The sequence below is a fragment of the Cornus florida genome, unplaced genomic scaffold, assembly GCF_030987335.1.
Source record: "Cornus florida cultivar Cherokee Brave unplaced genomic scaffold, ASM3098733v1 CherokeeBrave_3.0.0_Hap2_Chr01, whole genome shotgun sequence".
Classification (NCBI taxonomy): domain Eukaryota; kingdom Viridiplantae; phylum Streptophyta; class Magnoliopsida; order Cornales; family Cornaceae; genus Cornus; species Cornus florida.
In genome coordinates this window covers 43,315,913-43,331,078 of record NW_026775571.1, presented here as the reverse complement: position 1 = coordinate 43,331,078, position 15,166 = coordinate 43,315,913, and the positions used below count along the sequence as shown (strand labels likewise).

General features: G+C 34.8%; 1 protein-coding gene across 1 annotated transcript; it reads left to right on the top strand.

Moving 5' to 3' along the window:
* Nucleotides 1–1,657: 1,657 nt before the first annotated feature.
* On the top strand, nt 1,658–14,183 carry LOC132271378 (probable LRR receptor-like serine/threonine-protein kinase At3g47570). The gene is made up of 9 exons (XM_059772733.1): nt 1,658–1,717; nt 1,833–2,202; nt 2,932–3,473; nt 4,181–4,306; nt 4,588–4,882; nt 9,064–9,837; nt 9,975–10,118; nt 11,622–13,691; nt 13,834–14,183. Exons 1-9 carry the CDS (start codon nt 1,658–1,660, stop codon nt 14,181–14,183), a joined length of 4,731 nt encoding a protein of 1,576 aa, XP_059628716.1.
* Nucleotides 14,184–15,166: the final 983 nt, after the last annotated feature.

The following is a 15,166-nucleotide window of genomic DNA, read 5'->3' as shown; positions in this document are numbered from 1 at the left end:
GATGAAAGATATAGGTGAAGCATCCTACATGATAGGAATAGAAATATTCCGTGACAGGTCACGTAGATTGTTAGGTTTGTCTTAGAAAACATATATTGAGAGAATTCTAGAGGGATATGGTATGGAACATTGTTCAGCTAGTATTATTCCAATACAGAAAGGGGATAAATTTAGTTTGATGTAATACCCAAAGAATGAATTAGAACATAAAAAAATGTAAAATATTCCTTATGCATCTATCGTGGGAAGTTTGATATATGCGTAGGTTTGCACTCATCCAGATATTTGTTTTGCAGTTGGAATACTAGGTAGATACCAAAGCAATTCAGGAATGTGTCACTGAAAAGCTGCAAAGAAAGTCATGAGATACTTACAAGGAACAAAGAATTATATGCTCACATTTAGAAGGACTGGTGATTTAGAGGTTATTGGTTACTTAGACTTAGTTTTTGCTGAATGTGTCGATAATAGAAGATCCACTTTTGATTATTTGTTCCTTTTAGCTGGAGGAGCAATATCATGGAAAAGCATAAAATAGTCTATTGTTGCTTCATCTATTATGGAGGCTGAATTTGTAGAATGCTTTGAGGCTACAAATCATGGTTTGTGGTTGCGGAACTTTATTTCGGGATTTGGTATTATGGATTCAATTTCCAGACCACTAAAAATTTATTGTGATAGCACCGTAGCTGTCTTCTTTACTAAAAACGATAAGTATTCCAATGGCGTTAAGCATATGGAGCTAAAATATCTTACTGTTAAAGAAGAAGTTCAGAAACAACGAGTGTCTTTTGAAAATATAAGCACACAACTTATGGTTGTAGATCCATTAACAAAAGGATTACCACCCAAGACATTCATAGGGCATGTTGAAAGAATGGGTCTTGAATGTAATCAAAATTAATTATTATTTTTTTGTTATGGATTGCTTAACAAGGCTTACATATATTTGACATTTTGAGCTCATTAAAATGTGTTTCTGAGATTTCCTGTTAATTTATGTATGTACATGCATGTATTACTTTAAATGATGAAAAATAGGAATAGTCTTAGAACATACATTATTACTAGACCTTTATTAATGCTTCTCACTTATAAACTATGTTAAATGGGTTACTAGTGTTGTGGTACATGGAAGGGACTATGTCATTTAGTGACATACAACCGCTATGACTCACATTGGTAGTTTGTTTACCATGGTATTTATGATGACTAACTTAATACCTTAATCTGATTTATGGTGCACACTAATGGCTATTTTACTAAACCACTACAGAAGTTATCATATATGCCAAGTGAGAGAATGTAAGATTATTTATTTAATTGTAGCCCACATGATTTGGACATGTGACATATTACTTGGTGGGTAAGTAAATATATATCAATTAATATTATTTATTTTGGTCAACTTATAATTACCTTTTTGGTAATTACTTATTGGAGAAGTGTTTTCCTTCTCATTGCTTACTTTGATGGAAAGTAGAATTATGTTACTAAAAGGAAAACTGGTCCTCTCTCTACCTTTATAAAAGTACATATACTCCATCAATTATGTACGATTAATGATACAACACGTAAAAGTTTTATGTTTGCAAAAGGCCAAGAGAGAGAAACCAGTTTCTACCTTTGCCTATTGATCAGAGTTACAGATTAGTTCATGGTTAAAGGATCTAAACGTTGGATTTCATCTCAACAAGGTTTGATATCACGAATCGAGGTATGTAAATCTGACTATATATATTTATGCATTATAAGAATGCGAAATTAATTGAAGTTCTAAGATCTGGGGATTTATGATTATTTGTGATTAAAGTCTAACACAAATTAATTAGAGTTTACACCTTTCTCTTGGGGTGAATAACCTCAGTGGAACTATCTCCGATTCTATCTCAAATGCTTTTAAGCTCACTCTTCTAGACCTTTCCACCAATAGGTTTACCGGTTCAATTCCCAGCTCACTTGGTAATCTAGAACTCCTCGAATATTTGAACCTAGAAGACAACAATTTCATTGGTGAATCCTCGTCTCCAGAATTGAGTTTCCTCACTTCTTTCACCAATTGCAGAAATTTAAAAGTATTGCGAGTAAGTGAAAATCCTCTACACGGAATTCTTCCTATCTCCATTGGTGCTTTCTCTGAATCTCTCGAAAGAATTGTTTTACAAAAATGTGGAATTAAGGGCAATATTCCTAATGAGATTGGTAATTTAAGTAACCTACTAACGTTATCTCTGTATGGAAACAACTTAACTGGGGTTATTCCAACAACAATCAAAGGGTTGAGCAAGATACAATGACTGTATTTTGACGGAAACATATTAGATGGGACCATTCCAGAGGAGCTCTGCCATTTAGTGAACTTGGGTCTTTTAGGTTTGAGTGAGAATAGATTGTTCGGAACCATACCTATATTATATATTTATACTCCAACAGATTAAACTCCAGCATTCCTGAAACCATTTGGAACCTCAAAGATCTTTTACATTTCAACTTGACCAATAATTCTTTAAGTGGAAATCTACCCCAAGAGATTGGAAGTTTAAAGGTAGCAACAATACTTGATCTATCAAGGAATCAATTCACAGGTGATATTCCTAACACGATTGGTGGTTTGCAAGAGACTTGATTGGTCTTTCTGTTTCAAATAATAGGCTACAAGGATCAATTCCTGAATTATTTAGAAACATGGTAAGCTTGGAATCCTTGGATCTATCCCAAGACAACCTATCTGGTCCAATTCCCAAGTCATTGGAGAAACTCATGCATCTTAAACATTTCAATGCATCTTTCAATAGACTAAGTGGAGAAATTCGGAGAGGATGACCTTTTGCAAATTTCACCAATCAATCTTTTATGTCGAATGAAGCATTGTGTGGTGCTCCTTGGTTCCAATTCAGGCCATGTGAAAATAGTTCTCTTCACAAATCAAAGAAATAAAGACTGATATTCCTAGTGAGATTGGTCATTTAAGCAACCTGCTGACGTTATCTCTATATGGAAACAACTTAACTGGGGTTATTCCAACAACAATCAAAGGGTTGAGCAAGATACAACGACTGTATTTTGACGGAAACAGATTCGATGGGACCATTCCAGAGGAGCTCTGCCATTTAGTGAACTTGGGTCTTTTAGGTTTGAGTGAGAATAGATTGTTTGGAACCATACCTAAATGCTTAGGAAATATTACTTCCTTAAGATATCTATATATATACTCCAACAGATTAAACTCCAGCATTCCTGAAGCCATTTGGAACCTCAAAGATCTTTTGCATTTCAACTTGACCAATAATTCTTTAAGTGGAAATCTACCCCAAGAGATTGGAAGTTTAAAGGTAGCAACAATACTTGATCTATCAAGGAATCAATTCACGGGTGATATTCCTAGCACGATTGGTGGTTTGCAAGACTTGATTGGACTTTCCGTTGCAAATAATAGGCTACAAGGAGCAATTCCTGAATCATTTGGAGACATGGTAAGCTTGGAATCCTTGGATCTATCCCAAAACAACCTATCTGGTCCAATTCCCAAGTCGTTGGAGAAACTCATGCATCTTAAATATTTCAATGTATCTTTCAATAGACTAAGTGGAGAAATTCCGAGAGGAGGACCTTTTGCAAATTTCACAAATCAATCTTTTATGTCGAATGAAGCATTGTGTGGTGCTCCTTGGTTCCAATTCAGGCCATGTGAAAATAGTTCTCTTCACAGATCAAAGGAAAAAAGAGTGATATATATTTTATTGCCAATCACATCAATACTTGTTGCTTTAACAATTTTATTTCGGTGCTTAAGAAGTCGATGGAGGAAAAATAAAATTCTAATTCAAGCTGAATTGATACCGACACATGTTAGAATTACATACCATGAACTTGTCCGAGCAACAGATGGGTTTAGTGAAAGCAATTACTTGGAATGGGGAGTTTTGGTTCGGTTTACAAAGGCACACTAACAAATGGGACGGTTTTGGCTACAAAGGTATTCAATCTGGAACAAGAAACTGGTTTCAAGAGTTTCGAGACAGAAAGCAAAATATTGATTAACATTCGTCACCGAAATCTCACCAGAGTCATTAGTAGTTGCTCTAACCTTGATTTCAAGGCCTTCATACTCAAGTATATGCCTAATGGGAGTCTTGAGAAGTTGTTGTATTCACACAATTACTTGTTGGATATCTTGCAGAGATTATACATAATGATAGATGTCGCGTGTGCATTGAAATATCTCTACCATGACTACTCAACACCTGTAGTTCACTATGATCTCAAACCCAGCAATGTCCTCCTAGATGAAGGTATGGTTGCACATGTGAGTGACTTTGGTATGGCAAAGTTCTTAGAAGAGGAGGATAGCATAAGTACTAACCAAAACTCTAGCCACAATTGGGTATATTGCACTAGGTGAAGCTTTTTGTTTTCAATTTATGTTCAAATGTTAGTTCTTGCATTCTTTTTCTCATAACAAAATTTCAATTTAGTTTCTCAAAATTTCATTTTCATCACAACACGTCAACTCATTTAATTAATTATTATTTTGGATGCAAAAAATGAATCGGAAGGATTAATATCAACAATGTGTGATTTTTACAGTTATGGTATTATCTTGATCGAAACATTTACAAGAAGAAAACCATTGATGATTTATTTGCTAGAGATTTGAGCCTCAAGGATTGGGTAAATGAGTCACTACCTGATGCAATAATTCATGTTGTAGATTCCAACTTGCTAAGGCAACAGGAAGAGCACTACACTGCAAAGGTGCAGTGTGTATCATCTATCATGGAAATGGCTATGAATTGCTCAACAGAATTACCCCGGGAGAGGACCAACATGAAAGATGCTCTAGTAGCACTCAAGAAGATCAAACTTCAATTAATCAAAAGTTGTGAGTTGAATCATAAAATTATGTATCTATACTAATTACGTTTTTGCTATTCCAAGTTACAGAGAGTATCCTTGGTTTAATTTTTAAAAGACATCCCAATCCAACTGGACCTTCAGTAATTTAGATTATTGAATTCCATACAGGTGAGCAGGTTGGGACAGTAATTAGATGCACTCAATGAGGATGTCATGAATTTGTTTGAAAAATTGATGCTGCTATCTATAGGAGGTGCAAAATTGAAACCTAAGTAAAGGGGAAGTATTGTTCATCATTTTACATGCTAATTAGAGTATTTTTGCAGGAATGGTGGAGATTCCAGCGTGGTAGCTCCGCTGCTTCATGATATCAGAATTACAATGCAATCGCAAAAATAGAGTTTATGACAGACAACTAAGGTGTATTTCTAGTCATTCCATGGAAAATATGCTTTATATTAGTGTGTATTGGTTCATTGTTAAATCACTCTGCAAACTCACCAGAGGATGTGATCCATTTGGGATTTGAAAGTGTACTTGTTATTTTTTCACAAATGTATGACTAATGTTGTAACTCCTCGTCAGTGAAGCTGAAAGCTTTGATTGAGTTTGTAATAACTTTAGAACTCTTCATACCAAGAATTAATTCAGCAAGGCTTTGACTTACATTACAAATTGGAAGGAAAAAATATATATATATGATGAGAGCATTCTCACATGAGCTTGTGTGTTCCTCTGTTGGATAAGATATGAGCTTGCATTCTCATCCATTAGATCAAGAGCGTGAGACCATACAGTTCAATCAACGGCTGAGGACGTGAACTCCCATTGAGAATGCCTATCCTTTTCTAGAATGCCATTGAGATCACTTGGATGTGGTATTTTAATGAGATAAATTCTCCTATTTAGGCCTGACTTTTGAGCTAGAGAATCCAGAAATGGCAAGGAAAATGAACTCTTAAGTCTCTAACTCAATCCATGGGTGAGAAAACAACTCCCAAAGATGGCTAAATTCTTCTACCATGCAAAGGATGATCATTCAACAAGAAGCTTTCTAAGTTTTACACCAATGTTCCAGGAGAAATGTATTTACTGGAAGTCTAGGGCAAGGCAAACTACCACATAAATGTCTTTTCCGAGATATTGGATTTGAATCCTGTTATATATGACCAAAAGGTCCTCCAATCTTTTGTCGAAATGGACGACATTTAAATTTTTGTTTCTGTCATCTACACACTAAACTTTAAAATTGACAAGATATAAGTTTATTATTATATTTATATTATATTTATAGTTATTGTTACCAAAAAAAAAAAAAAAAAAAAAAAAGGGATTTACACAGCTTGTAAAAAAAAGAAAATTCAAAAATATTTTCAAAGTTTTCTGTTCTCTGAATTCTCAAGGATTGTTCACAGAGATTGTTTTCAGAGTAATAAACCAAGCAGGCCATGCTTGCAGTTTTGGTATAGGCTTGTGATGTTCTGAGTAAAACAATTTTCAGTTTTCTGAATTCTTAATGATTGTTCAAAAAACTATTTTCATAGTTACAAACCAAACAGGAAAGGAAAGGAAACATAGATATTCGACCCGTTTCCTGACTAAAGAAGCGTCAAAGGTGAAATCAAACTTGTGTTCGACTGTGTTAAAAGAAGAAAGAAATGCTTTCCGGTGAGTCGACAAGAACAACAACATTCTTTGCTCAAAGAAGAAAGGTCAAGTGCAAGTAAGAAAGGAAAATTTATCTCATTAAAATTTAAAATTGTACAGAGAGAAGTATAAGGTTTGTGAGTGTGATATTTACAATTATGGTATTATATTGATGAAAACATTAATTTACTAGAAGAAAATCACTAATGATTTATTTACTGGAGATCTAGCACTCAAGGGTTGGGTAAATGAGACACTACCCCGTTCAATAATTTAGGTTGTAGATTCCAACTTACTAAGGCTAGAGGCGAGGCGGAGCACTACATTGTAAAGGTGCAGTTTGTATCATCCATTACGGAATTGGCTTTGAATTGCTCTAGTAGTAGTAGCACTCAAGAAGATCGAACTTCAATTAAACAAAAATTGTGAGATGAAATATGAAAGAATCTATTTTAATTCTGTTTTTGTACACAAATTTTATTTTTTTTTTGGGTGTAAATCACTAATTTTTTATTTATCTAATTTTGGAAAAGGTCAAAACCTTTGCATAGAAGTTTTGAAATGTTGAAGTCACTTGAAAACTAGTTACAAATGTGCCATGTAATTGAAAAACTTCACTTAATTGCCTAGCTTCAATGACTCAAATTTCAATTAGGATTGATAGTTACCCAGACCATTCTAATTTCATCGTAGGGGCATTAATAAGTGGCCAATAATAATAATAATTTCACCATTAACTATAATTCCTGGCAAATTTGGAAAAGACTAATGACCATCAATCGCATGATAGCACACAGTCACTGAGATGGTGGTTAGGTCAAGTTCAACATGATAGCTCCACTATCTCTGAGATGGTAGTTATGTCAATAAAAGCAGCTCCTCGCGAGTTTCAATTAGTTAGGCCCCCTTCCATTCAATGAGCCGTGTATGATGTGTGTATTAAAAAAAATAAACTTGGATTCTCTAAGTTAAAACTCCTCTAAGTTATCATAAGTTAGATTTTTTATAGAATGACATATGTCATTTAAGGCATATACATGACTTATGTTAAATCAATTCAGGTAATTTAATAAAAGTTAAGAATGTAAAATAATCCGTATTAAAAAAATGAGCGAATGTAAAATAATTTGTCAAAAAGTAAATTATTTTTATTAACTTTTAATATTTCTTTCTTCATAAGTAGTATATTTACCATAACCAAACATAAAAAAATAAATAAAACATTTTCTTTACTGCATCAAAGCAACATAGGCAGTAATGCATCACAGTGAGTTGGACCGACCAACTACCAACAGGTCACTCGCTCACTTTTTTAATTAAGCCTTTACTTGTTGTTTACCTCAGTCTGTGTGTCTGTCTTTTGAGTTGTTGTCACTTGTCTATTGTAATCCCAACATTCATTTCTTATTGTTTACGGTATTTTTTTTATAATGCTGAGCTTTTTCAAAGCAAAATATACAATAATGAAAAGAACAGAGAGGCCTGCAGAAGAACAAATAAGCATAACAACAAAAACAAAAAGCTGAAATAAATAAGTATTTTTATTTATTCAATTACTCGGTAAAATGACACCTTGAAAAAAATTAATTTTGTTGACTTGTCCATCCCTTTCTCTAAATACACAAATATTTATATATATATATGTGGCCTAAGGATATATGAACAAAACACAGAAAATTGTTGTACATGTGTCTTCTCACACATACAAATACTCTTATTACATGCCCAATTAGGTTTTGCTAATTTTTTTAACAGAATGATAAATATAATAGAAACATAAAAAGGGCCTGAATTTGGGAATGTTAGAATTGGCTGTGGGAACCATAACACATCTTGTTCTCCAGTTGTGAAATTTACAATGAAAAATAATTGGAAAACAATTTAGTATTAGTACTAATTCATGCATATTTATGCTCGCACGAAGAAAAAAAAAAAAAAAAAAAGATTGATTTTTTAATTAATCATAAAGAGAGTGTTGAGGGACGTAGCGACTGTTCTCAGCACTTTTCTTAAAAGTTCAATCCAATAGTAATTTCTCAAACCTTCAAAAATGAGATTTAGAATAATTTTTCATTTATTTATTTTTTATATATTTTTTTAGGGGCTTGGAGTCTTGGACTAACGAGGTATTGGGACAATTTTTTTATGTTCAAAATACAGTACTCCTAGTTTAAAAGATCGTCATTACAACTTGCCATCCAAATTGTGGCATTATTCTAATATACATAAAAAAAAAAAAGTAAAGACAAAATAAAACGTGAAGGCTAATACGTCACAGTAAATTAATGTGAAGGCTAATACGTCAAGTAATCATCATCGACCACTTTGCCAATGTTGAACTCAATTATATACCATTGACTTGACATCCAATATTTCTTTACTGCATCAAAGCAAGAAGATATTCAGAAAATTTATGTTATAAATATAGATTTGATTGTTTATATGTCTTGCAAACTGAGTTGGCATTCCACATTAATCACATACACTAGCTCATGGAGAAAACTAGCTTTGCTCTTCTGCATGCAGTGTTGTTTGTGCACTGTCTTTTGTCTTGTTTAGCTAAGAGTGTAACCAACATTATCAGTGACCAATCTTCTCTTCTTGTCTTGAAAGCCCATATCACTTTTGATCCTAACGGTGTCTTGGCTAACAACTGGTCCACAACTACCTCCATCTGCGACTGGGTTGGAGTCACTTGCGGCACTCGCCACCTACGAGTGACATCCTTGAACATATCTGACATGGGTCTTGAAGGTACGATTCCTCCACACATGGGTAACATGTCTTTTCTCATTTCCCTCGACCTTAGTAATAACACTTTCAGTGGTCATCTACCCGATGAGTTGGTTCATCTGCGTCGATTGAAATCCATGGATTTGAGGTTTAACAAATTTAGTGGAGAGCTTCCATCATGGTTGGGTGCCTTAAGTGAACTGAAAGAGTTAAATCTTGGTAACAATAGTTTTACAGGCACCATCCCACCTTCCTTGTCCAACATGTCGAGGCTCGAGATACTAAATGTGCAATATAGCGAGCTTACAGGTTCTTTGCCACTCACCATCTTCAACATCTCGTCACTGCAAATTATTGCCTTTACGCACAGTGGGATGTCTGGTAATCTTCCAATGGATTTGTGTCATCGTCTTCCAAACCTCCAAGGGCTTCATCTATCTCAGAACCAGTTACATGGTCAACTTCCATCAAGTTTATTCCAGTGCTCAGAACTTCAAGTTTTGTCACTGTCGTTTAACAAATTTAGTGGACCCATTCCTAGAGGGATTCCGAATTCAACTTTGCTTAAGACGTTACTACTTGGCTATAACAATCTCAAAGGTACTATTACGCGTACTACCTTTCATTTTTATATATATATCCAGACAAATTAAATTGAACTTTAAGAAACACAAAATATCGTTTTGTATTATTCTTATTTCAGAACTTACATGTATTATTTTGAAATTCTTTTGCAGGTGAAATTCCACAAGAAATTGGTAATCTTCTTAATTTGGAGAGATTATCAATGCTAAGTGCTAATCTCAATGGTGTCATTCCATCTTCCATATTTAACATTACTTCTTTGAAAGTTATTCATCTTCGAGATAATAACCTGATAGGTATGACCCCTATATATACTCGGGCAACTTTCACTAGTTGTGTCTTGAACTTTTGTTCCACTATAATTTTTTTATTTTATCATTTTTTCCCCCAATTGAGTTTTGCTATTCTCGTCGATCAGCTTCATGCCAACTAGACACAACCCCTCCAGTGAGAGCTCCTATGATCGACAAACTTTGAACTTGAAAGACATGGCTCGGGCACCTTGTTTGTGTGCTTGATTGTTTATTTCTTCCCACCAACCCCCCCCCCCCCCCCCCCCCCCCCTCCCTCTCTCTCTCTAAAAAATAAAATTTTTATAAATTATGTTGTGTGAAGATAGCATAGTTGTCTTGTAGGAAAATACTATTTCTACAAGTGAGGATTCAATATTTGGGTTAGGAAGGCACAAGAGGCCACTTTGATTACTCTCCAAACGGATTGTTCTTAGGGATGGCAAGGCAAAATACCTGCCTCGTTAGAATGATTATGGGGTTGTTAAATGGTTTTTGGGGAGGAATTGGGTTAGGATTGAAAATCAGCATAGTTATGGGATGGGGATGGGTTGCCCCGCCATACTCGTTTATAGTGATAAATTATAATTTTAGTTATATATATATATATATATATATATATATATATTTATATATTTAATAATATTAGATATATATTAAGTAAATCTTAGTTTATTCTATTCCAATTACTAAATATCATTTTATATTATTTTTATTTGAGAACTTATATGTATTATTTTGATGTTCCTACAATAATATTATATTCCTAATTGGTACTCATACACACATGCCTCCACTAAGATTTGAACCATGACTTCCTTTGGAAAGAAAGGGCTTGATATCGCTAGGTGTAACAAGGGTCATTTGTCACACATCGGACCCGGATGGGAAAGTGATTGAGTATAAATGGGTAGGTAATATGTATGCAGCACTACTCAACAGCTATACATTTTGGATAAATGGGCAACCGCCCACCCGTTACACTAGGCCACTGGCCTGTTGAGAAGTTGAATCTTATTACTATGCTCGAAAGAGGAAAAAAATTATTACCATAGATGAAAATTTGTTTCAATATTTATTTTCATTAAATTCGTAATATAATTATAAAAGTACTTTAAAAAACACTCATCTCCGCCCTGTTTAATAAGCGATTTTAGACGGGATGGAGTTCCCTGCCACAAACCGTCCCGTTGCTATCCCTTGTTATGCACTTATTTGTTTACTTTTTCTAGAACAGTGTTTTCTATTATGTGAAAATTGGAAACTTGCACAAAAATTTGTTTGACGGTCAATTTTTTGGAATTTTAATTTTTTATTCAAAATTTAGTTAAAAAATGTCTATTTTCAAATAATTGTATTGGGTAGTTCTCTAAAACAACTCGTAGAAAATCAATCTGTTTAACCCTTTCTTTATTCATTGATTCTGTACATGCTAATATAATCTACAAATATTCGCTATCCTTCATCTTCTACTTTTTAGCTCTTTCTTTATTCATTGATTCTGTTTAGGTGTGGGTTCTTATAATTCCCCTCTAATCATTTCCCATGAATTAACCTTACATTTCAATGTTCTTTCACATGGATTACCAGGTGTGATACCACAAGAGGTTGGCAACCTTCATGAGTTGGAAATCATATTTTTAGAATTGAATAGCTTAACAGGACTGATCCCAGCAACAATGTTCAATATATCAACACTAAAAGAGATTGGACTCACAGAGAATCACCTTACAGGCAATCTTCCATCAAGTATAGGCCGGACACTACCCAATCTTGACTACCTTTCTCTTGGAGGGAATAACCTCAGTGGAACTATCCCCGATTCTATCTCAAATGCTTCGAAGCTCACTCTTCTAGACCTTTCCACCAATAGGTTTACCGGTTCAATTCCCAGCTCACTTGGTAATCTAGAACACCTCGAATATTTGAACCTAGAAGACAACAATTTCATTGGTGAATCCTCGTCTCCAGAATTGAGTTTCCTCACTTCTTTGACCAATTGCAGACATTTAAGAGTATTGCGAGTAGGTGAAAATCCTCTAAACGGAATTCTTCCTGTCTCCATTGGTGCTTTCTCTGATTCTCTCGAAAGAATTGTTTTACAAAAATGTGGAATTAAGGGCAATATTCCTAGTGAGATTGGTCATTTAAGCAACCTGCTGACGTTATCTCTATATGGAAACAACTTAACTGGGGTTATTCCAACAACAATCAAAGGGTTGAGCAAGATACAACGACTGTATTTTGACGGAAACAGATTCGATGGGACCATTCCAGAGGAGCTCTGCCATTTAGTGAACTTGGGTCTTTTAGGTTTGAGTGAGAATAGATTGTTTGGAACCATACCTAAATGCTTAGGAAATATTACTTCCTTAAGATATCTATATATATACTCCAACAGATTAAACTCCAGCATTCCTGAAACCATTTGGAACCTCAAAGATCTTTTGCATTTCAACTTGACCAATAATTCTTTAAGTGGAAATCTACCCCAAGAGATTGGAAGTTTAAAGGTAGCAACAATACTTGATCTATCAAGGAATCAACTCACGGGTGATATTCCTAGCACGATTGGTGGTTTGCAAGACTTGATTGGATTTTCCGTTGCAAATAATAGGCTACAAGGATCAATTCCTGAATCATTTGGAGACATGGTAAGCTTAGAATCCTTGGATCTATCCCAAAACAACCTATCTGGTCCAATTCCCAAGTCGTTGGAGAAACTCATGCATCTGAAATATTTCAATGTATCTTTCAATAGACTAAGTGGAGAAATTCCGAGAGGAGGACCTTTTGCAAATTTCACAAATCAATCTTTTATGTCGAATAAAGCATTGTGTGGTGCTCCTTGGTTCCAATTCAGGCCATGTGAAAATAGTTCTCTTCACAGATCAAAGGAAAAAAGAGTGATATATATTTTGTTGCCAATCACATCAATACTTGTTGCCTTAACAATTTTATTTCTGTGCCTAAGAAGTCGATGGAGGAAAAATAAAATTCTAATTCAAGCTGAATTGATACCGACACATGATAGAATTACATACCATGAACTTGTCCGAGCAACAGATGGGTTTAGTGAAAGCAATTTACTTGGAATGGGGAGTTTTGGTTCGGTTTACAAAGGCACACTAACCAATGGGATGGTTTTGGCTGCAAAGGTATTCAATCTGCAACAAGAAACTGGTTTCAAGAGTTTCGAGACAGAATGCGAAATATTGCGTAATGTTCGTCACCGGAATCTCACCAGAGTCATTAGTAGTTGCTCTAACCTTGATTTCAAGGCTTTGATACTCGAGTACATGCCTAATGAGAGTCTTGAGAAGTGGTTGTATTCACACAACTATTTCTTAGATATCTTGCAAAGATTAGCCATAATGATAGATGTGGCGTGTGCATTGGACTATCTCCACCATGGTCACTCAACGCCTGTGGTCCATTGTGACCTCAAACCCAGCAATGTCTTACTAGATGAAGATATGGTTGCACATGTGAGTGATTTTGGCATCGCAAAGTTCTTAGAACAAGGTCAGAGCATTGCACTAACCAAGACTCTAGCCACATTTGGGTATATTGCACCAGGTGAATCTCTTAGCTTTCAATTTTTGTTCCAATCTTAGTTCTGGTATTCTTTTCTCATAACAAAATTCTAATTTAATTTCTCAAAATTTCACTTTGATCACAACACGTCAACTCATTTGATTAATTATTACGTTGGATGTAGAGTATGGATTGGAAGGATTAGTATCAACAAGGTGTGATGTTTACAGTTATGGTATTTTGTTGATGGAAACATTTACAAGAAAAAGACCCACTGATGAATTATTTACTGGAGATCTGAGCCTAAAGGATTGGGTAAATCAGTCACTACCGGATGCAATAATTGATGTTGTAGATTCCAACTTGCTAAGGCAAGAGGAAGAGCACTACACTGCAAAAGTGCAGTGTGTAACATCAATCATGAAATTGGCTTTGAATTGCTCTACAGAATTACCTCGGGAGAGGACCAACATGAAAGATGCTCTAGTAGCACTCAAGAAGATCAAACTTGAATTAATCAAAAATTGTGAGTGAGTTGAATCATGAAATTATCTATTTATGCTAATTCTATTTTTGTTATTCCAATTTACAGAAAGCATCCTAGGTTTAAAATTTACAAGACATTCCAATCGAAGTGGACCTTTAATAATTTAGAAAATTGAATTCCTTGCAGGTGAGCAGATTGAGATAGTAACTAGACACTCTCAGTGACGACTGAATTTGTGTTATAACTGATGCTGCTATCTTAGAAGGTGCAATTAATTACTAATGTCTAGTTCTTTAACATTCACATATCCTAAGTAAGGGAAAAGTATTTCTAATGGAGCATGCACTTTTGCAGGAATTTTGGATATGCAAGCGTGGTAGCACCGCTGCTTTATGGTATCAAAACAATGATGCTGCAACAACAAAAATAAGGTTTATGAGAGACAATTAAGGTGTATTGCTAGTCGTTGCACGAAACATATGCTTTAGATCAGAGTGTATTGGTTCGTAGGTAAACTGTAAACACACCAGAGTATACGATACATTTAAACTTTGCAGTGTACTTGTTATTTTTCAGAAATGTACGGCTAATGTTGTAACTCATCCATGTCTGGAAACCTGAAGACTTTGACAAGTGTGTAATAGCTTATCAGAACTCTACATGCTAAGAATTAATTCAGCAAGGCTTCAACTTACATCACAAATTGAAAGAGACAAAAATATAATGAGGGCACACTCACGTGAGCTCATGTTCTCCTCCATTATTAGATCAGACTAGAGCCTGCGTTCTAATCAATTGGATAGAGAGCAGGAGACCACACACTTAATAACGGATGAGAGTGTGAACTCCCATTGAGAATGCTTATGCATTTTCAGAATGACAGTGAGATCACTTGGATGTGGAATTTGAATGAGATAAATTCTCTTACTAAGGGCTGACTTTTGTGCTAGAGGATTAAGAAATGGCTAGGAAAATGGACTATGGTTCAATTCGTGGTGAGAAAACAACTACAAAAGATGGCTAATTTTTT